At 53.4% G+C, this 22,530-nt stretch overlaps 4 protein-coding genes across 5 annotated transcripts; 2 read left to right on the forward strand and 2 right to left on the reverse strand.

Moving 5' to 3' along the window:
• The first annotated feature begins 524 nt into the window (after positions 1-524).
• LOC112877157 (late embryogenesis abundant protein 17-like) lies at positions 525-1,950 on the forward strand. Its single transcript, XM_025941372.1, has 2 exons — positions 525-1,395; positions 1,482-1,950. The coding sequence occupies exons 1-2, from the start codon at positions 587-589 to the stop codon at positions 1,771-1,773; spliced, it is 1,101 nt and encodes a 366-aa protein (XP_025797157.1). The 5' UTR covers positions 525-586; the 3' UTR covers positions 1,774-1,950.
• A 772-nt stretch (positions 1,951-2,722) lies between these two features.
• LOC112877965 (ELMO domain-containing protein A) lies at positions 2,723-6,430 on the reverse strand. Of its 2 annotated transcripts, none has more exons than XM_025942340.1 (10): positions 6,198-6,430; positions 5,406-5,573; positions 5,177-5,285; positions 4,115-4,209; positions 3,980-4,048; positions 3,781-3,896; positions 3,652-3,706; positions 3,443-3,563; positions 3,217-3,359; positions 2,723-3,099 (listed from the first exon to the last, which is right to left on the reverse strand). In XM_025942340.1, exons 2-10 carry the CDS (start codon positions 5,541-5,543, stop codon positions 3,094-3,096), a joined length of 852 nt encoding a protein of 283 aa, XP_025798125.1. In that variant the 5' UTR covers positions 5,544-5,573; positions 6,198-6,430; the 3' UTR covers positions 2,723-3,093. The 2 variants fall into 2 exon arrangements, with proteins under 2 accessions (XP_025798125.1, XP_025798123.1); XM_025942338.1 differs by having other exon boundaries at positions 2,723-3,103; positions 6,198-6,426.
• Positions 6,431-14,690: 8,260 nt separating this feature from the next.
• Positions 14,691-19,649, forward strand: LOC112877026 (ABSCISIC ACID-INSENSITIVE 5-like protein 2). The gene is made up of 4 exons (XM_025941226.1): positions 14,691-15,100; positions 15,196-15,804; positions 15,914-15,985; positions 19,229-19,649. Exons 2-4 carry the CDS (start codon positions 15,244-15,246, stop codon positions 19,307-19,309), a joined length of 714 nt encoding a protein of 237 aa, XP_025797011.1. The 5' UTR covers positions 14,691-15,100; positions 15,196-15,243; the 3' UTR covers positions 19,310-19,649.
• Positions 19,650-19,684: 35 nt separating this feature from the next.
• Positions 19,685-22,265, reverse strand: LOC112877025. The gene is made up of 9 exons (XM_025941225.1): positions 22,024-22,265; positions 21,687-21,862; positions 21,510-21,614; positions 21,344-21,400; positions 21,175-21,255; positions 20,553-20,587; positions 20,354-20,443; positions 20,092-20,248; positions 19,685-19,919 (listed from the first exon to the last, which is right to left on the reverse strand). The coding sequence occupies exons 1-9, from the start codon at positions 22,157-22,159 to the stop codon at positions 19,794-19,796; spliced, it is 963 nt and encodes a 320-aa protein (XP_025797010.1). The 5' UTR covers positions 22,160-22,265; the 3' UTR covers positions 19,685-19,793.
• Positions 22,266-22,530: the final 265 nt, after the last annotated feature.

Genomic DNA, 22,530 nt, shown 5'->3' on the forward strand with positions numbered 1-22,530 from the left:
GGCGTGCATGAGGCCCCAGATTATAGTTTTGTGAAAAGAAAAAATCCCCCTGAAGAGGAGGGCCCAGATTGTACTATTTGTTTTGGTTAGTGGGTTGGACTAGGAAATTTCAGCCCAATCAGGCCCATCTGGCCTGGCTTTAGCTCGGCCCGCCCTTGTTTTCAAATAAGTCTCGGCCCGCCGCCCTTTCAGACTGTAAACAGGCTCAAGCCTGACGAAGTCCAAGACAAGAAGGCCTCCGTTTAGAGAAAATAAAAACAAAGAACAGAAGAGAAAGGTCCAGAAGGCCTACTGGCCACGGTAGCAAGCAGCAAAGGCATCGGCCATGGAGCCATAGTGGCACGCGTCGCCCTCGCGTGCGACGCGGCGCGCCGGTCACGTACGTGTCACCGCTCCCTGTCTCCCTACGCGAGCCACACGTGTCCACCGCACCGGGGTACGTGTCACGCCCTCATTTCTCACGCATGGGTATATACGCGCTCCACCGCTTGCTCGGCCTCACCTCACTTGTGTGCTGCGACACTTCGAATTCGAACACACAACGCACTAGCTCAGACCAGCCGAAGAAAGAGGGTCCGTCATCGCAATGGCGTCGAGGCAGGACACCCGTGAGGCGCGCGCCGAGGCCGAGGCGCGGCGCGCCGTGGAGGAGCTGGCGCGGGCGCGGGACGAGCACCTGGTGCAGGCCGAGGTGAACGCCCGCTCGGCGGCCGACGAGATCGCGCGCTCCCGCGCCGACCGCGGCGCCGTCGGTGCCGGGGCTGCGGCCGGCGCCGGCGGCGGCATCCTGGGGAGCGTGCAGGAGGGCGCCAAGTCCTTCGTGAGCGCCGTGGGCCGCACCTTCGGCGGCGCCAAGGACGCGGCCGCCGACAAGACCTCGCAGACAGCGCAGGCCACGGGCGACAAGCTCGGCGAGTACCGGGACTACACCGCCGACAAGGCCCGGGAGGCCAACGACAGCGTGGCGCGCAAGACGAGCGAGACGGCGGAGGCCACCCGGAACAAGGTGGGGGAGTACAAGGACGCCGCCGTGGAGAAGGCGCGGGAGACCAAGGACGCCGTGGCGCAGAAGACGAGCGAGACCGCGGAGGCCACCAGGAACAAGCTCGGGGAGTACAAGGACGCGGCGGCCGGGAAGGCGCGGGAGGCCATGGACACCACCGCCGACAAGGCGAGGGAGGCCAGGGACGCCTCCATGCAGAAGGCCCAGGAGACGAGGGACGCCACCGCGGACCGGGCGAGGGAGGCGAGGGACGTCACCAAGCAGAAGGCCGGCGAGTACACCGACGCTACCCGCGGGGCCGCGCAGGAGGCCAGGGACAGGTCCTGGGCCACCGCGCAGACCGCCGCCGACAAGTCCAGGGAGACGGCCGCCGGCGCCCACGACGCCGACAGGTACGTGCCCTTACCATCTAGCACATCGCGGATCACTCTCGTTCTCGACTGAGACTTAACCGTGTGATGATTTGCTTGCGTTGCAGGGGGCAAGCAGGACCAGGCCTGTTGGGTGCGCTCGGGAACGTGACGGGCGCGATCAAGGACAAGCTGACGATGGGCGGCCACGGCGCAGCGGGGCAGCACGACGTCCGGCTGGGCGGCGGCGACGAGCGCGCGGCGAAGGAGCGTGCCGCGGAGAAGGCGGCGTCGGTTTACTTCGAGGAGAAGGACCGGGCCCTCCGTGAGCGCTCGGCGGAGCGGGTGGACCGGTGCGTGGACAAGTGCGTGGAGGGGTGCGCCGGCTCGACCTGCGCGCACCGCCACGGCAAGATGTGAGAAGGCGCGGACGTGGCGCGCGCCGGCCGCTACGTGCCCCGGCTTCCGGAGCCGCCGCCGCCCCTGCATGGGCAAATAATAAACTGTTTACTTCTAGTAGTAGTGGTCTAGCACTAGCAGAGCTTCGTGTTTCAGTTCTCTTCTTTTGCTGCTTTCAACAATGTTTTCACACTGCCTTTCGGCCTTTTTAAGCTGTAACCTTCCTTTGGTACATGTTTACAAATGAGAAGCTCTGGTTTGTAAGTAATCTACGGAATTTGATGTCTCGTGTGAGGCGAAATTTGCAGGCTTCTTACGAACTGACGCCGTAGCTAACATATGGCCGTGCAACCAGCAGCAGCGTCGCGTCGCTTTTGAATTAGCAGCAGATGTTACGGCCGTCACTGCGGCTGTTCCGGCTAATGCCCGATATAGATGGAATTCTTGTCTGCGCGGCTGTGCCACCGAAACGACAACGAGAGAGGCCTTTCACTCCTCGCCACGAGCACCAAAGCGGCGTAGTTGAGCACAACCAGGCCGGCATCTCTCACTCTTCTGACGCTCGTCGCCGGTAACGCAGGTGCTTTTTGCGGTTCTGGCTGCGGCAAACCTTGGGAGGCCGATAGAGTCTTCGAGAGGAGAAGTAGAGCTCCATTGCCGCTGCGCTGAGCAGCAGAGCAGGCCAACGGCCGCATGCTGCCCCCGCCTCGCGCTGCGGCAACGGAAGCGGACACCTGTGTATGATACCGTTACATTTCAAAACCAAACAAAGTCTGTGATTACTTTTCCCACCTCTAATTCCCCTGTAATATGATTTCGCTTTCATTTGCGTTACCACAGGTTGAACCAAAAATGAGGAATGGGTCAGGTTGGGGATCCTCTCCCCTCCCGTTGACTCTCGAAAAAAGAAAAGGAAAAATGAGTACCAGCAACGAACGCTCCACGGTCCAAAATATAGATAACAGAAAACTGACGGAAATGAAATTGATCGCTTTATTTCCTCGAACCAGCAAGCCCGAAAGGCACAGAAACAAGTTCACAATATGTACAAAGGAATCACAGTTCAGGCCATAAGGCCTGAAACACGTCTCTTTGATATACAACAAGAAAATACATGCGCCAAGTAGCCAAGAAGCAAACTGGGCCACCGGAGCGTTTAGGATAAGGCATCAGCGTATCGACGAATTAACTGCTACCATCAAACCCGTGTTGCCAGTTCTCCGGCATCCAAATGCTGCTCGTCTTTAACTTATTTGTCCAGCATAGTGTACGAGGGCAGGTCCTTCACGGCCAGCACATCCTCTAGAACCAGTTCACGCTCTAACTGAGTTCTTGTAGATTTCATGACTTCCTGGTATAATAAAAGCAAATAAGAATACAATTGTGGGAGTAAATTGAACCAAAAAAAGAATGCATCTTGGACTTTTTCCATGACCAATCTACTGAACAGGACGAAATGCTTACGTTGAATTCCATATACGAGGCACGTTTCACAAGCCACTGAGCATCAAGCAACCGAAAGGCCACACAGTACAGGTGATCAAATGCGCTCTCATCCCATCCAAGCAGTTCAAGGAATCGAATTCCAGACTTTGAGGATGGAACGGCTGCACAAATTGGACATGATAAAGACCAGGATGTACAAACAATTCCATTTTCGTGTAAAGAGGATTCATGAATGGCATATTACTTGACTGAAGATCCAACATCTGGATTAGCATGAATGAGATGTTGATACCGGCAACAGCAAAAGGGTACTCCCAATCTGATCTCTGCCCTTGCACTTTGTTCAGAAGCATTTGAAAGGAATTCTGCACCAGTATGCACGCAATAATGAATGATTGGAAATAAAGCAAATCGGAAAGGAAGTAGCAGGTCTTATATGAATAAGATCTTTACAGGGTAGTTCTTAGCAAAAAAGATAAGGTTCTCCAACGATATGAGTCCACCACCCCTGCATGGATGTAGTCGGTATTAGATGGACGGGCATCTTCTGGCACTTAAATGATCAAAGTACAAATAGGAAACCTGAAATCTGTAGATGGATCAGTGCCTTGCCAACCCATCTCCTTCCATAATTCTGATTTCAGAGGCGGAATCTCGCGAGTGGGATATGCTAAACGCCAAAGCTGTCTCAAGGCATCCTAATAACAGTAATGCAGATCAGTTACTTTCCTTGAATGAGATGATACCAACATGAAAACTGATCCACCGAGGTTATACATACTTGATGTTCAATACGGGAGCCATCAAAAGGAATTTGCAATCTACGTCTCAGAGTATTCAATCTTTCTTCCTGGAAAAGAAAGGTTACTAACTACTAAACAACTCATGCAACACTGTTGCATACATTACACCTTACCTGCAAAGGGCTAAGATATACTGGACTGCTTTGGTTATCCAAAGAGAAGGGAAACAATCTGCCAAAAATTGATCCTGAGCCTACAAGAATATTTGCTGCAAAGAAAACAGCAGAAGAGGAGTATATCAGTATTATAAAAGCATTAAGGGTCAGTGGGTCACAGTTCATGAAGTGTAGGTAACATAGAAAAATGAGGTAACTGCATTGCCATATCGTTTCCATGATTTCTGAAAAAGTAACACAGTGAAAGTAAACACTCGGGCACTGGACTTCCAAATTATAAATTATTGAAAGGTATTTCTTGGAATGGTAACGATTCTTCTGCTAAGTTTAACTATCTTTGTTAGAATGCTTTGCTGTAGGTTATCCAATAATAGAGAAAATAAAGAATGTTTTGCAGTACTTCTGAAAATGATGCGAATAGCAAACCGTGAGAAGGAGAGTATAGCACTACAAGTAGCTGCATCCATCATTCCTCTATTTTGTCCCCACAGGCCACAGCCCAACTGAACTAAGTTCTAAATTTGCAAGCACACAACAAAAGCAACATATGCACATTCATTCAGACAACGACACTTTGACAGTCAGCAACACAGAATTTCATAGACAAAAGGAGAAAATTCTTTTGGGAGACAGGGAGGTGCAGATGCGACATGATGGTTTACATACTAGGCCAGAGAATTAGTACTAAGAGTTTGTTTCTTGCAATAGATCGGGATCCAACTTAACCCAATGACTACCGAAGAGTACCAGCTTGATCGAGTCAAAATCAGAAATGCATACACAGTAAATACATGAAAATAGGCATATTGGCCTAGACTGTGAATGAAGTCTAAGAGTTGGTATGGACCTGTGGTGCATATGTTGATAAACATTTATACAAACTACTCAATGAATTTATACTCAATAAGGACCAAGGAAGACAGAAGGACTAATCTATAACTCCCATCATAAGTTCTATAAATCAGGAACTGAAAGGGATGATAAAAGTCCACAGTGAAGCGTCTGAAATTCGTTAATAATAACCTAAGATAAATCTGCTGGTTTAAATGAGAGCATTACCCAGCCATTGTGCCCATTGTGCAATCAGATTTGAGAAAAGAAACGACCAGTGTAGTTGCTCCTTCTTTCTATCATCATCCCACAAGTCCTGCCTTCTAGGATCATAAACCTATAGCAGGCCAAAAAAAAAACAAATTAATCTGTACATTGAACAGCAATACAGGATTCTGCATTGAGCCAAGAAAAGTTGTGAGAAAAGTTTTAAAAATTGTGGATAGGAAGAACTAACCTCTGATCCACCATTGTCATTGCTGGAGCCAAGTAGAGGCTCATTGAGGGCATCAGCACTGGATATGTCAACATGCTCATTTTTCCTTCCATCGACGTCTCCATGGTGGAGCCGCCTCCTCAGATTGCTTATTGACATGGAGTAGTACTACCAGCTCAAACTAGAAGCCTAGGCCGGAAAGATATTACAGAATACAATCAGCAATAATCAAAAGCAGTGTAACAATACCAACAGTTTCCAGCATAAAACACTCAATGCATTACTGTGCAACCATCCAATCGTAAGCCTTAATTGTTTGTGATACAATAATGCTGTTACATTTCAGGAATAACCAACAGAGCAATTTATACACAGAATACAGGGTACCAAAATCCAAAGGATCACCTTATCTGAAGCTTTTTAGCATTTTACATTTCAACATCCTAGGCCACCTTGCTTGCAATTCTTTTGTGAAAAAAGGGCGTCCAAAGCCACCCAAAAATATCGTGTCAAAAGACTCTAATTATAGTTCTGAGTCCCACAACATCTAAACAGTAGGGTTGAAAACTATCTAACTAAGTTTGAGCATAACTAGAGGATCTCCACAGGCCACAGCCAACAGGACCCTACCAATCACGCCACCAAATCTCCCCTTCAGAATGCAGCAATCCAACGAAGCTTCTCTCCCCCTAAGTTCGAAGCCTAACGATTCGCTTGAACTACCGAACCCGTCCAAACCTTCGACCGAGGAACTACGCGCGAAATCAAAAAACACAGCGAGCTGGAGAGAAACATCGAATCGAACAGACTCACCGAGGGGTCCCCGTTTCCGGAGGTACTCTATCGCGGGAAGGAAAGCCGCGCGGAGGAGGAGGACGAGGAGAAGCTGTCCTGCAGGGTGGGGGGAATTCGGTGCGTGCGGAGAGACGACTTTGGCTGTGGAGTTTGGAGGACGATTCGGCCTCGGAGCTTTAAATGCGAGGAGAAAGAAAAAAGAAAACAGGAGAGGAGACGGACAGGGGAAAGGAAAGCTCCGGGGGAGAAGAACCTTCGGTGCAAAGGCAACTGTAGTGGATTGACTCGGCTGGCACTTGCGGTCATCAAGACGAATTCCCATGGGCTACATTCATGGGCGACATCTAGCTGTGCGGTCCAGTTTAGTTGGGCCGGGGGTCTGCCGGACCGAAAGGAGCCCAAGATTCCTTTTTCTTTGAGCCCAGAGGCGTAGCGCACGCACGGCTTCAATTTCTTCTCGTTCTATTCTGCCCGACTCCGAGTCCGACATGCGCGAGAGGTTCTTCGCGCCTCTGTTCCTCAATCCGACTGAGCCCATGCGCTTCGATTTCGTATCGGAAGCGGATAGCCGACTCGCACAAGGAGAGCCCCCATGCATCCCACCGCGCCCCGCCATAAATATCGAGTCGCACCGCTCGTTCCAAAGCGCCGGAGAAAGTGCGAATTGAAAGACCACGCCATCCATGGCAGCCGCGGCGCGCGTTGCCGGCGTTGCAGCCGTTCGTCTCTCCAGCCGCCTCCAGCTCGCCACTTCTTTCTTCCCTAAGCCGCCTTCATCTTCAGCCCGCCGCGGCGGACGCCGAGGAGGCTCGGCTGCGGGGCCGCCCCCGGCGCTGTCGGCCGACGTCCGCGTCGTCATCCGGAGGCACTTCCCCGTCGCTGGCCCATGCGGCTCCCGGATCGTCCAGAAGGTCGCGGAGGACATCGCCCTCCGGAGGCGTCCTGCGCGCAGTCTGCGCGGGCCCGACCGCGTCGAGCGGGAGCTCGCTGAGGACGTGCTCCCGCTCGTCGCCAACCCGTTCGACCGCGGCGCTGTGGTCGCCGCCGGCAGGGAGATCTGCGCGCATGTGGCCGCGGCGTGCGCCGACCCGCGCGTCGCCAGCGGCGGCGTGCGAGTCCTGGTGCTGGTAGACACGTTCGCGTGCCCCGTGGTGCTCCGCCCCCGGCCGCTTTGCAAGCCGATGTGGAGTGGCGCCGTCGTCAAGAACGCGATCGCGAGGGCCGACGACCCGTGCGCAGGCTTGGAGGCGGGGAGCGAGCTGCCTGCAGCTGCGGCGATGGAGCAGCCGCGTCCTATCGGCGTCATCGGAGGTGGGCGGCCGGAGCCAGTGGAGGAGCGGTTCCAAGGCTGGTTGCCGTGGTAGCTAGCCAGGATCGTGCATGAATGGCGAGGCTGCCGGATGGAACTTGGAGTTGGTGATGCCCTATAGCTAGCTCTAGCTTGTATCTTCTGCTGGTTCTTGAAACATGTATGTGTAGCTTCAGGTTTTCTGTCAGAGATTCCGGTTCTTTCAGTGTGTGTATATACCTAGCTACTGCATTGACCGCAACCTGAAATAGTCTCGTTTGTATTACCGATCTTAAAGCGGTATCCTTTAACTGGTCATGAAATAGTTTTAGTTTTGAGGAATGATAAGGGTGTGTATTCATGTTATGTACCTGAAGTTTACCGGCTGGAAACGATGAAAATGATGCTGCAAACAAACACAGTTAACCCGAAAGTAACTTTTTTTTAGAAAAAAAATATACATGAAGGGAATTTTCTACTTGCGAATCAAACTTAGTATACTTTTAGCTGCAGTATCAAGGATGCCAAGCTTCTCTTAAGAGAAAGAAAGAAAGAAAGAAGGAAAGAAAAACGTGTGCCAGGATCAGGCTGCAATAACGATCAAGTCAATACATACTGTATGGTCCCTGTTGCCAACAATCCAATCCTTTTGTTGGGCTAACGGGCTGGGTGCCTTCTCGGGAATTGTCATTGTCAATGGGCCGAACAGAACAATATGAATCTGATCTCTTTCATCGGGAGTTACTTGCTGCTTCTCTACAATGGCCAAATCCCCCGGGCCAATCTCTCCGAAATTTTCATAGCAGAACTACGCTTAGTCGCAGAGGTGAGTACACGAGCCTCTACGTCTACATTATGTTTTACAAAATAAAAATATCTTCCTTTATGAAAAAAGAAAGATTTACAGTCTGAACGATTATGTCTAATGTCAAACACGGTTCCGTCTTTTTAATCCTTCGTTCCTTTCGTGCCACTGACGAAAGTAGAGTCAGAAGATAAACTTCACGCCCGATAAGAAACTTCAAAATTTCCAATGCCAAATAAAAGAAGCACATCTTATTCCGATGGCAAATAGGAAATTCTCTCGTTTTACACCAACGGTCAAAGTATTAGAGAGCCGGAGCCCTTACCGCACACCTCGCCGTCACATGGACATGTAAATACATGTACATTTATCACAGTTCTTTCAAATGCGCACCCACCACTAGAGTGGTTAGTGACTTGTACGGTTAAACACCACGGTTGACTATTCTTGATCATACCAGTAACCATCTAATTAAAAAATGAAACAAAAAAGATAAAGTCATGTTGTCGGAATAAAGAGAGCTGCCAATATTTTAGCCCTCCTGGCTCTATATGTTGGTGGTGGACGGAAATAGGCCTTTCGAGAATGCGATTCTGGTGACAAAAATATTTAGGGAATAAGGGATGCTCACGCTCTGCATCGTTTGCCAAAAGCGTCGCAGCGAGGCACACTAAACATGCCTAAAACTGGTAAAAGGGACCAAGGGATATGTAACATCCCGGATTTTCCGAAATGTTATATTAATATAAAAATCGTGAATTTCAAAAACTTTCCATGTATGTGCTTAAGTTAGATCCAAATATAAGCCTAAGTTCTCTCTATCTCGAACTCCTAGTAAATTGATGTGTCAAATTGAAACTAAGGACCATTATATGCTAGTGTGATTAATTGGAGTCTTTTTGGGTTTAATTGCAATCTCCTTTGTTTTAAATTGGTTGTTGGATTTTCTTGATTGATTTTCAATTTGTGTGTTCTAATGTGTGGAATTTGGATTTGAATGGACCCTTCAAATTCAAATTCAAACTCTAATTTCCCTAAAACCCCTCTTGGGCCATAGCCTGAACCGGCCCACACAGCCCACAAGCCAGCCAGCACCACTAACCCCCCCTTCTCCCGCGAGCACGGCCCAGCACAGCTCACGCGCAAGCCCCGGCCCAACCCAGCGCCATTTCCCCTCTTCCTCCTTTCCCTTCCGCGAAGCGAGCCCAACGCGCACGGCCCACACGGCCCAGGCCATCACAGCCCAGGCCATCACAGCCCACCAGCCGCGCCGCGCGCCCCTTCACCTTCCCCCGGGGCGGCTGACGAGCGGGCCCTGCCCGTCAGTTTTCCCCTTCCTCCTTCTCCCGTCGCGACCCGAAGCTTCCGCTCCCCTCCGCCCGCTGCCCCGCAGCGCTCCGCTTCACCCCGCGGCGCTCCGCTCCGCCCCCGCAACGCTCCGGCTCCCGGCTCGCTCCGCCCGCGTCACCGCTCGCCCCGCCTCGCGACAAGGCGCCGTAACCGCCGCCCCCTCTTCCGCCCGCGCCTTTTCCCCTTTTCCCCTCCGCCGCGGCCCCGCTCGCTTGTGTCACCCGCCAGCCCGCGCACCCCCCGCTTCGCGACAGGAGAGCGCAACCGCCCACGCCCCCCTTTCCACCTCACTTTGACCGCCGCACGCCCCCGTGAAGCCCTAGCCGCCGCGATGCCGCCACGCGTCTCGGCCTGGCCGTCGAGGACCCCGGCCACAGCCGCTCCCGAACCCTAGCGCCCCATATAAAGACCCGCAGCCGCAGCCACAGCCGCAAACCCTAGCCGCCTCGGGTTCTCCACTGCCACCGTTGCCGCACCGGAGGAGGAGGAGGAGAACGAGGAGGAGGACGACGCCACGCCCCGGAGCATCACCGCGCCTGCGCCCGTACGACGACACCGACGCAGCCGCGCCCCTGCACGGCTTCGACCCGCCGGCCTCACCTCTCCGTTGCCCCAAGCGCCTCCTTCTTCAGCCCCGCCGGTGAGCTTCACCGCCGCCATCCCCTTCTTTTCCAGACGCTGCCGCACCGAATCCCACCGAGGCCGACATGTGGGACCGCCAAGTCAGCCGGAAGGGAGAAGAAGGAAGGAAGGCCGCCAGCCCATCGCGGCCCAAGGAGCAATAAGGCCCAAGACGAGCCACCCGCGTCAACTCGAAGCCCACGCCGGCCGGATAGGTGAGCCAGCCTACGAGCCCAGCCAGCCTAAGGACCGAGCCGACCTGCTGAGCCGCAGGCCGAGCTGACCACGAAGCCAAGCCGAGCCTAGTTGGGCCACGAGCCGGCCCAGCACCTCTTTTGGCCCAAAAACCGAGCCGACCCCTTTTTCCTTTTTTCTTCTTCCCAGCCTGACCGAGGGCCCCACCCGTCAGCCTCGGGGTGAGGCTGACCGGTGGGACCCGTTGACCCCCTTGACCGTTGACTATTGACTGGTCATCGTTGAATGGTCAACGCTGACGTCAGCAGGGCCCACTGCTGACGTCAGCAGGCCCAGACCCCACTGGTGACGTCATGCTGACGTCACGTCAGCATGCCACGTGGAACGCTCTGGTGCAGCCATGTGTCACTGCTGACTATTTTTCTTTTCCAAAATTCTTTTATTAATTTCAGAAATAGGTTTATCCTTATAAAATTCATAATAAATCGACCGGACCTCTGAAAATTATGAAACCAGTTCCATAATTCCTCTAAAATCATAAACCACCGTTAGAGTAGGTTTTGTGGTAATTTGGATCTTATTTAAAGAGTTTTGTGCATTTTTACACTTTGATCCCTACTCTTACTCGTATTTACGAATAGGACCCGACCACGAGGAGTTGACCGACGGCCAGGACTACCCAGAAGCCCAGGAGGACTTCGAAGAGATGCCACATTCACGCCCATCTATGATCTGAATATCTATTAGGCATTGCTTGCTAGATATGCTATTGCTAATTAATGTGTTATTATGAGATGAGCCTGCATAGCCTATTTTATTTACCTGTACTCCTTGCAATCCTATTACACTCAATGAAATATGAAATGCCTTGCTATGCGTTGCATGTGTATGTGTGGGAATGGATGGATAGTCTTGGTGTGAGTGGAGATACACTTTCTAGGAGTTGGTGAATAGGGCTTTTAGCCGGAAGCGGGCGAACTTAACTCGATCGTGGATCGAGGGCTTGGGGTGTGTATCTTGGCACACCCTACGGAGTACCTGTGGCGGGAACAGTTTTTGGTTACGAGGATGTGGTGTTGGGGGCACCCGTATGGGTGCAGTCGCGGACCACCGTGGTGGAGATGCTTTTGACGAAGATGCCCGCTTTGGCAGTTAAGGACCGAGTGTGAGTAACTATGACTTGTGGGAATCTGTTAAGCGTGCACACCACTTACCCATTATGAGGGTGGGCCCGGTCCGGGGTTAGCAAGCGCGGTACCAAGCCGGTGGGAGGATCGAGTATCGGTACAAGGGAAGAAGGTGCTAACCTCACATTTCTCGAGACGCATGGGAGGCTTCATAGTACCGGGGCGACCTCCTGTGGGAGGATGTGCCCAAGACCCGGGAAAGCCGGATGGTGCCGTGGCTAAAGATGGCAACAGGTAAACTATCCGCGGATATTGCCTCTGGATATCCACACCCGCGACCTAAAAACTATACCCGAACCCATACCCGTTACCCGCAACGGATAGCAAAACGTATCCATATCTGTTACCCGCGGGTAACGGATATCCGCGGGGGGGGGGGGGGGGGAGAGGGGCGGCGGGCGGCAGTGCGGCACAGGGAGGAGAGGGAAGGGAGAGGGGCAGCGGCGGCACAGGGAGGAGGGGGAAGGGAGAGGGGCGGCGGGCGGCAGTGCGGCACAGGGAGGACCGGAGGAGGGGGAGGGGAGAGGGGCGGCGGCGGCACAGGGAGGAGGGGGAGGGGAGAGGGGCGGCGGCGGCACAGGGAGGAGGGGGAAGGGAGAGGGGCGGCGGAGGGGCGGGCGGAGGGGCGGCGGAGGGGAGAGCGGCGGCGCCAAGCCCGAGCGAGGCGGCGCACAGGCCGGAGGAGGAGGAGAGGGGCGGCGGAGGGGGCGGCGGAGGGCCCGGCGTAGGGGCGGCGGAGGGCGGGCGGAGGGGCCGGCGGAGGGGCGGCGGAGGGGAGAGCGGCGGCGCCAAGCCCGAGCGAGGTGGCGCACAGGCCGGAGGAGGAGGAGAGGGGCGGCGGAGGGCGCCGGCGTAGAGGCCGCGGAGGGGCGGCGGAGGGCGGGCGGAGGGGCCGGCGGAGGGGCTGGCGGCTGGGGGCTGGGGCCTTGGGCGGCGGAGGGGCCGGCGTAGGCGCGGCGGAGGGCGGGCGGAGGGGCTGGCGGAGGGGCTGGCGGCTGGGGCTGGGGCCTTGGGCGGCTGGGCGCTGGGAGCCTGGGAAAAGAAACCCTAATTTCATATATATATAAGGGTACTCGGGCCCACATGTCAGCGGGTATTCGGGTTTACGGGTTCGGGTATCATTTTTTTCATACCCATTAGAAAATATCCGTGGGTTTAGAGTTGTACCCGCGCCCGTACCCGCGAGCACAGATCCAGACCCGTATCCGCCCCCACCGGGTACGGTATCCGCGGGTACGCGGGTATTTCCTACCCGTTGCCATCCCTAGCCGTGGCTCCTGGTTTCGTTTCAGTAGACCGGTGTTTTATCTATTAGTCGGCTGATCTCCGGCTAGTGTCGATTCGAGTGGGTCTAGGTGTACAACCCCTGCAGGGTGAAAACTATACATATAGCCGCGTCCTCGGTCATGGACATCCCTATTTTTCTGTTGCTCTTATTAGTTAGTGTTACTCATGAATTCTACCTCCCTCTAGGGTGACTTTCTTGCCAGGGGGCAGCTGAGGTGCGAGGAGAGGGAGTCCTCGCATCGACTTGGTGATGTTGGAAGGTGTGTGTTGGACCGGGAGTCCGGGATGCCGGAAGAGCCCGAGCCAGAGCTGGAGAAGTGTTTGTGTACTTACATATATGATGTTGCATGCCTAGGAAACCTCAGCTTTTCCTTAAAATTGTATTTCCATTAGACTAGTCCACTTTAAAGCTTGCATTCGGATGGTGACGTGAACCTATCCCATTCCTTGGGGATAGCCTGGTACGATGCAGGATCCGACTCACAGTTCAACCCCAACGACGACGGATGGTACGATTGAGGCTCGTGCTACGCATAAGTCGCCTATGGAGAAGGTTCCCGAAGATGAAAGACGGCCGAAGATCTAGCTACCGCTTTGCGCTTTCTGCTTGTTCGTTCTAACCGAGAGGCTTGTAATAAATTCCGTACTACAGATCCTTTGGATTTATGTAATAATTAAACCCGTGTTTGACCTTATGCGATGTATGACTATGATATTATGCCTGAAACGAGTTTTGTATGTGATAGCGCTTGATCCAGGGACTATCACAATGATACAGGGAGTCGGTTTCCTCGATTTGGGAATTCGGTTCGTTTCAGGACAGATCCATACCGGCTGCCCATAGTGCTGCTAGTTTGGGAAAAATTAGCAACTCCTACGCTTAAATTATCTGCGTAGTTGGATTATTTGTGCTGCTTTTTATAGAGAACTAGTGGAGATGTACATGCCACGAGCGCGTATTTAAAGAATAATTATTTAACAATAATTAGATTGCATCAAGACTATTAAAAATTTAATTTATCTATTAGTATATCTATTGCTGCTTTTTATAGAGAAAACAACAATAGATATAAATAAATGCACCCAATATTGTGCAACCTTTGGGCGCACTTCCTTTTTTTGAGCTTCAAGCGGCACATGTCTCCGTAATCCATGTTTAGAAATTTTTGAGGCGGGACAAGGTAGGATAGGATCATGATCGTCCTATATTTTAGATAGGAGGTGATGTAAATGGAAAAATATGCCTCTAGATGTTGGATGAGATGATTCTAAAGAATCGATAGAAGACGGCCATCCAGCCTGAAACATGATCATGGGGCTGAGGCTCTAATTTGGGATGTAATTATCCCATCTAGGATGGACCCATCCATCTTTAAAAGCTATAACAGAGCCATTCTATTGTACTTACCTCTCCAACCAAACACAAGTCGGACCGTTTGAAACCAAACATTTGACTCGAAAGATTGAATTGCCAAAGAGAGAACTCCCATCTTCTAGTCCAAAATTTAAGAAGAATAGGGATAACCGTTGTTCTCTGTACTGTACATGACGTGGGGGAAAAAACCTGAGCATCTGTCTTCCTCCTGACTTGCTACAAGATTCGTGCCCGTACGACGGAAGGGACGGGTCACGTGGGGCCCGCACGGTGACCGGTCTCTGTTCCGCAGTCTGCTGCACACGCTGCACCACGCACCTCGAATGAAATTCGGCGGAGCAAAGCGTGGCAGTGAAAAGCCACGAAACTTGGCCTCGCCCCGCTGAAAAGGCAGGCCCTCTCTTTCAGCTCACCTCCTTCCTCCTACCTTTCCTCTCCCTATCTCTCGCTCCTCCTCGCGCGCTCTCGCTCCCTCTTCTCACCTCACACCTCACCCTTTTTTGGATTCTTCTTCCCAGGCATCGCCTGTCTGCCCTCATTGGCCCAAGCCCACCTCCCCCTTTGTGGAATCCTAAATTCTTGCCTCCCCTCTGCTTCTTCCACCTGCCTCCCCAACTAGGGAAAGGAGCAAGCAAAACAACTAGCCGCAGCCAGCTAGCCAGCCAGAGCCAGCTAGCCGCGCCCACACCCCGCGCCGCCCGCTTCTACTGGCGGGCCTCTGCGATCCGTCGTGTGTATGCGCGCCGCCCTCCCCTCCTCGTCGCCGCCGCAAGATTCTCCCGTTCTTGCCATGCGCCGTCGTCAGGGGTTCCTGTCAGTGCCATCTGTTTTCCTGTGTCAAAGTCTTTCCGCTATGAGGAGCGCGGCCGGCCTTTGTGGTGCTGATCGCCTGCGCGCATTTTCTGCAGGTGTACGTGCTGATGATTGCGAGCGGGAGTAGGTAGGTAAGCTGGTGAATGGGAGCCAAGGCAATGTCGTCCCACGGCAGCGGCGGCGGCGGCGGGGCCGTGTCGCGGCAGGGCTCGGTGTGCAGCCTCACGTTCGGCGACGCGGACGCCCAGCTGCACGGCGTCAACCTGGACGACCTCCTCCGCGCGGGGCGGAAGACGGTGGACGAGGTGTGGCGGGACATCCAGGGCGCCGCGGCCTGCCCGCGGGCCCAGATGACGCTCGAGGACTTCCTGTCCAGGGCCGCCGGCCCCGGCACCGGCGCGCCCGCCGACGCCGGCGCGCGCGGCTGGGCGCACCAGCTGTACCAGCCGGGCCCGGCGCCGCAGCTGGGCCACCACCACCACCCGGCCGTCGGGCGCCCCGTGCCGTGGCCGCTCGGCGTGGGCGCCGGGCCGGTGCTGGACGCGCTGTACTACGACGGGCACGAGGGAGGCGGCGCCGCGGCGGCGGCCGGCGGGAAGCGGGCCGGCCCCGAGCGCGGCGTGGCGGAGCGGTCGAACGAGCGGCGCAAGAAGCGGATGATCAAGAACCGGGAGTCGGCGGCGAGGTCGCGCGCGCGGAAGCAGGTGTGTGTTCTCGCCTTCCTGGCGCTTGCCGAACTGAATTCGAACGCACGCGCGGCGCAGAGTCGTTTGAAATTTGTGGTGTCCGCATTTGGATTCCGATGAAACGCAGGCGTACACCAAGGACCTGGAGATCAAGATCTCGCAGCTGGAGGAGGAGAACTTGCGGCTCCGGGGGCACAAGGTATGGTGCTCCAAATCAAAACCATGCTAATTGCTGCCCACATTGAATCCGCATAGTTTGGGACGATGAATCCGGCTTTCCTACTAGAATTTTGTAGTCACAACCTGCAACTCGCAATACTCGTTTCTGCATAGGAATAACTGGTAGCACCCCAAGTGGACGAGTTGACCTAAAGGGGTCAATACCTGGTCGGACACTATCTAGTGCACAATGGCGATTGTGATAGAACCTCAGGGTGGCCATTAGCGAATTGCTTCGCTTTCTCTCGCTTTCGTGTAAAAGGATTAACGATGATCATGGTAATCTTTTAGTTTTCACACTCATCTGAAGTTCATCCAAATAGACTGCACGCAACACGGCATCAGCATGTAGGCCACCTTGAGCTTCCCCTCTGTTGCTACCCTAAGAAATGACGGCTAAGGCTGCTAAGAAGTCTGTAATACACGACAAGAAAACCCTTTTTTTCCCCTCTTGCTCGCTATCGAGCCATCATAGCCAAAACAGCCACAAGCAGACACAGTGTGGTTACGCTAGTGACGAGCGAGGTATCGCGTGGGCCCAATCATTGGCCGCGCAATTGCTTCGTGCGTGTCACACGATCCCCTTTTGATCCGGTGCGACGGTGCGTAGGGTCTTTTTGCGTCGCCACGAGCCAGGTACCACCAGTTTTTCCGCTGTCCATTCGTGATTGGCTCCCCGCTGCTGCAAGGTGTGGTTGCACGAGCATGCCTGCACCAACGCTGATTGATGGCTGGGCCACAAATTTCTGTCCAATCAGCTGGGGTTCCACCGTCCCAGTCTTTTTCTGTGCACATTCAGATCTTCTTGTACGAAAAAAAATTCTGTTCTTGGCTTTGCTAAACTCATTTTGCAGTTAAAGAAGACGTCCTTTTTGCTAAACCGAAAGTGAATCGTAGACAAAATACAATGCTGGGGTTGCTTAGGCATCTGCAAATGGCATTGTTGGATGGTCAGCCATTCCTGTCCACCTCTGGGCCACTCGCATAGTTTCCTGACGCAACTAGTGTGTCGTGTGTGCTCATTGGACTGACATCACTGCCAAGGGCATCGTGGACGATCAGCCGCTCCTACCCCTCTTACTGTTGTCAAACAGTTCTATTATGCAACAGCCAGTGCCTAATGTGCTCTCATTGGACAGCCATCACTGCACTTACTAAGGCTATCTCCAGCGGCGTCGGGTAAACGATTCCGTTCGCTAAAATACGGGACACTGTAGCAGCTGCATAGCTCCAACGGCATCCGCTATCGCGTGCTGGAAAAAGGAGGAGGAGCGCTGCGTCCCCTACAGACAGAGGCAGGAGCGGCGTCCTCCATCCCGCGCAGGGAGGGAGTGCTGCGGGGCGCAGGCGCGGCGGGCGGGGGAGGCGCGCGGCGGTGCGGCAGGGGAGGCGCGCGGCGGCGGGCACGGGAGGCGTGCGGCGGCGGGCGGGGGAGGCGCGGGGCGGCGGGCGGGGGAGGCGGAAGGCCGGAGGGGCGCGGAGGGGAAGGGGCGGCGGGGCGGCGGGCCGGAGGGGAAGGGCGCGGCGGGGCCGCGGGGCCGGAGGGGAAGGGCGCGGGGCGGCAGGGGAGGCGCGCGGCGGCGGGGAGGCGCGGGGCGGCGCGGCAGGGGGGCGCGCGGCGGCGGGGAGGCGCGGGGCGGCGCGGCAGGGGGGCGCGCGGCGGCGGGGGGGGGGGCGCGGGGCGGCGGGGGAGGCGCGGGGCGGCGCGGCAGGGGGGGCGCGGGGCGGCAGGGGGGCGCGGGGCGGCAGGGGAGGCGGGGCGGCGGCGAGCAGGGGAGGCGCGGGGCCGGAGGGGAAGGGCGGAGGGGAAGGGCGGCGGGGCGGCGCGGCAGGGGGGGGCGCGCGCGGCGGGGGAGGCGCGGGGCGGCGCGGCAGGGGGGGCGCGCGGCGGCGGGGGAGGCGCGGGGCGGCAGGGGAGGCGGGGCGGCGGCGGGCAGGGGAGGCGCGGGGCCGGAGGGGAAGGGGCGGAGGGGAAGGGGCGGCGGAGGCGGAGGGCCGGAGGGGCGCGGAGGGGAAGGGGCGGCGGAGGCGGAAGGCCGGAGGGGAAGGGGCGGAGGGGAAGGGGCGGCGGAGGCGGAGGGCCGGAGGGGCGCGGAGGGGAAGGGGCGGCGGAGGCGGAAGGCCGGAGGGGCGCGGAGGGGAAGGGGCGGCGGGGCGGCGGGCCGGAGGGGAAGGGCAGGGGCGGGGGCAGAAGGGCCGGCGGGGCGGCGGAGGCAGAGGGGCGGCTGGGAAACGGTAGTTGGAGGAAATATAGAAAAAAATTGAGATTGTGGGGTATAGAGGATGCAAATAGAGGATGTTGTTGGAGTTAAATTTGGTATAGAGTATGAAGTTGATTTGGAGGAAAAGGATAGGGGATGAGATTTAGAGGACGTCGCTGGAGATAGCCTAAAGATAGGATACTTTAGTCTTAAACCTTATTCTTAGGATGGCTTAAACAAAGCCTTTGGAAAAGTCGACAGCATTGTCTGTCACCTCAACTTCCCTCCATAGCTTACAGTTAGCACTGGCTTATACTCCCCGTCAACAAGTAATAGTTTTCGCCCATTTGATTCAGCTCGATGTGAAAATTTTACTAGTACCCATGATGTAAATCTTCACATCTATCTCGAGCTGCGTTTTCTATTTTTCTTTGCTGGTTTTGTAGTAGTCTTGTGCTCCTTTCTATGCCCCGTGTCATGCAATCTGAAGACAGTATGTATTACCCTGCAAGTGACAAGCTCTCCGAAAGGTGAGATCTGTGTGTCCTACTCTGCACTTTGGGAGTGTGAGACCCTGACACCATTGTCTAGAAAAATGGCAAGAGGACCAAACCAAACAAACATTCATGAACAGATAAACTTCTATGTTGTATACTGGTATAGCGTTTAATGACAGGTGGGGTTTTGAAATACTAGTGTGCTAACCTTTTCCGCAGCTGCTGCCTTTCGCTTTTGTGGCATTACGCTTCACAGAAACTTGAGACACTTTCTTCCAAGGCGGTACAAGGAACAAGTTCTTTATAGGCATGCAGCAGGATCGAAATTGCATGCTTTGACGCACTGAAGAACTGTATTCATTTTGACTTCTCAGGGAACGATGAACTCATATAGACATTTGCCCTTTGAGATCTTGGATTCCGTCTCATACTTAGATGTTTCAGATGTGCATGATATGCCCAACGTCCAGTGAAATCTTTACAGTTTAGGGGACTGATGCAGTAGCTGCTTTGTGTTTGCTGCAGGCACCGGAGCCGGTAGCGCAGTATGTGCCGCCACAGGAGGTCAAGAGTCAGCTCCGGCGGACTAACTCGGCCAACTTCTGATCATGTTAATAGTAGTAGTGAACTGTCCTGGCAGTAGGGTTTGTTCAAGTTGTAACCGCCCTGTTGGGAATACCCAGCTAGTAAGTAGTAAGAACTCTTCTATGCAGCCCCCAACTTGCAGCATGAATCTGGGTATTGTTGCAAACCATAGCACCCCTACCATGTAGTTGTTGCGGCAATCTTGCCATCTAACTGATCCGATGATTTCTGCAACCTATGATTGCAAGAGTGTTTAACAGATAAGCAGTTGTGCTGTATGATCACCCAAGGGGGAAAAATGTGGCTTCCTTCTAATTCAGTTGTCTCTGACACACTAATCTATTCAGCTCTTCTTCTTTTTTTTCTTCCTCCAAAAAGATGGACTAAGCAAGCGGATTTCAGGATACACTGATGCAAGAAATTTTATTCCAAACTGAAGTATGATTTGGTACACCGATCTGTATTTATCACCAACTAGGTTAACAGAATCTCTAACTGGTACACTTCAAGCGCTGTTGCTGTCAGCGTCCTCTTCCTCAGGAAGTATCAATCGCAGGTCCTCGTTATCTCTGTAGACTTGAACCAAAGCTGCAGCCTTGTATGCGAGGAAACCCATCATACCCGGAAGAACCTGCATAAATAGAGCCAGACATTCAGGATATTTCTGTGGAAGAATATATTGGGTCTGGACGAGGACTAAGGACAAACAAGTACTGAACTATGTGTGTATTCAAGGCTAGATATATTTTGCATAGTTTGCCAGCTGAATGAAATCTAGTACAATAGCAGAAGGGTGCTCTCACCTCAAAACTGAAAAAGCTATTTTGGAAGTGATCTGATAAAGCTGACATTCCAAAAATCACAGCAGGAATAACAAGCCTTGGGGATGAAAGAGCTACTCCAGCACCACCCAATGTCTTCTCTATTGTGTTCTTCAAATCTTCACTTGTAATGCCGATTCTAGAATTTGCACAAATAGGAATAATTATTTAAACAATCAGAATAAGAGGAATAAAAAAGGGGTACAGACTGCAGCTGACAACATGTCTGAATCTTAAAACCTACTTCTTGACTTTCTTCTTTAGAAAAACTTCTGGAATATCTTCCTTTGACAGGTTATCTGTGTGCCGACATAGAAGTTGAAGATACAGGCAACTGTTCAACATAAGAATGGCTAGTTTCAGAATAGTTGAAACACTTGTTGAAACTTCATCAGATATTATGAGAATAAAACGCCTCCTGAGGTTGTGAAGGGCATGCTTACCTGAAACCAACCCCAAAAGCATAACTGACAGCAGTCTGTTCAATAAGAAGATTCAAGATTCAGTCACATTGATTGACATTGGACCATTTCTAAGTGAAGGCAGAGTCGATAGTCTTTTCTTTTTATAGTCAATGGGGGGACAGATATCCCCATCTGATTTCATTTAGTTAGGCTTTTGGCAGCCACACAAATTACATGAGGGTTCAGAGCTGATGGTCTTAGCTAGATGTCTGGACGGGCAATAAGCGCTGAGAACATTCACAAATCATTTAAAAAATTGATACAAGACAGAAATTAGCAAGTAGTGTTTGATGCATCCCCTAATATTGGCTTGAGTCCATGACCCAAAACAAACATCATGAATATGGGGCAACGTGCATACTGAATACATGGAATACTGTGACACCTAATTGCCCATATACCCAAGTTGGTCAGTTCCGGCAACACATGTTCAAGCTCCAATAATTCATTCATAAACTGGGTTGTTCTTTTGGGTAATCATATCAGTTAATTTCGGAAGCTCTAAATTAGGCACGGAAACATTTAATTGTAACATATAGTTACTTTGCTTGCTTCTTTTCTTATATACATGTCAGCCACATGGTGTAAAATCTGGATCTACCTCGAGAGAAAAGACCAGGAGACAGTATAAACTACATGCAGCTCCAATTCCTGTAGTTAAGAGCAACAATTCATCCTTGAGCTGCAAGAAAATCAAGGTAATCAGATGTAATTACCATTTTAAGCAATGTGTAGAAGATTAAAAATAGAATGCTGGGAAGGAACCATACTGCTTCATATTTCAAAAGGTTCAGCTCCTTCCTTTTGTCGCTCTCATTCTGCCTATCCTGCCATCATTTGCAAAATCATTTCCCATTTCTCCATCAGCTGTTACTGCAATAACATTCTCTGGATCCAAAAAATGAACACCAACCGCCATATAAAAGAATGTCAGACCTTAGCAGAACGCCTCTTGCTCAGAGGCGGGCTGCTGTCACCGTACACCCAATCTCTGGTTGCCGCTAGTCTCAACACACCCTCACCTGCGACATCTTCCTGGACCTACATCCCAAATTTGTGTGAGTTACTCTTTGTTAAAGTAGAAGAACAGACACCATGATTAGCAGAGCTTACATCTTCAGGCTGAGCGACATCCGCAGCACTCCCTTGGACCGCGGTCGCCTCTACCGCATCAACATTTGCGCCAGTCCTCCTCCAGACCATGTCAGAGATTTTCGTGACGAAATCGCCGTGCAGCTGCCTCTCCTCGAGGAACATGCGCAGGACCTCCTCCCCGATACTGTCCCCAGCTGTGGAAGCAGGTCACAGGATCAGTACCAGCAAACAAAGCCACGGCACGAAGACGTTCCAGGTGCCAATCGGTCGGCATTCATTTCTCCGCCGCAAGGCGAGGTAGGAGCACATCCAGGAAGGATGAAGTGAACGAGCAGTGGTGGATGAACAAAATTACCTTGGGCTTGGAGGGAGGAGTAGCGGAGAGCCGAAGCCCGCGGGAGGGACCTGCGAGGGAGGCCGGGGCCGAGGGGAGGGAGCGTGCCGCGCGCGGGGAGGTGGCAGCAGCGGAGGCCTGGGAGCCCCATGGCCATGGCGGTTTCAAGCTATTGTGGTGTTCGATTGGAGGGGAGCCTGGACGAAGAGCGAGGCGAGGCTGAGGCCGTCCTCCTCTCACCACAATCCAAAACTTCGGGAGCAGTCACAACTCACAAAACTGCATAAATATCTTCCTTTCGGGCCGGGCTTCAATCCAGTCCGTTTTTGTCTTCTGGCCAAGTGACCCAGTAGACAACTCGGTAAGGCTAATCCTATTGCAGGGTTTCATACTGCGGTTTCCAAGGGTGCCGCATCATCTCAGAGGAATGAAACTGGGACTCCCACTACACTGTTTCATTTCACAGTTTCTTAGGCCATCCATGACATTTACTGCCAGCATGGTGTTGTGATCTAGTGCTCCATGTAG

This window comes from Panicum hallii, chromosome 9 (genome assembly GCF_002211085.1).
Source record: "Panicum hallii strain FIL2 chromosome 9, PHallii_v3.1, whole genome shotgun sequence".
Classification (NCBI taxonomy): domain Eukaryota; kingdom Viridiplantae; phylum Streptophyta; class Magnoliopsida; order Poales; family Poaceae; genus Panicum; species Panicum hallii.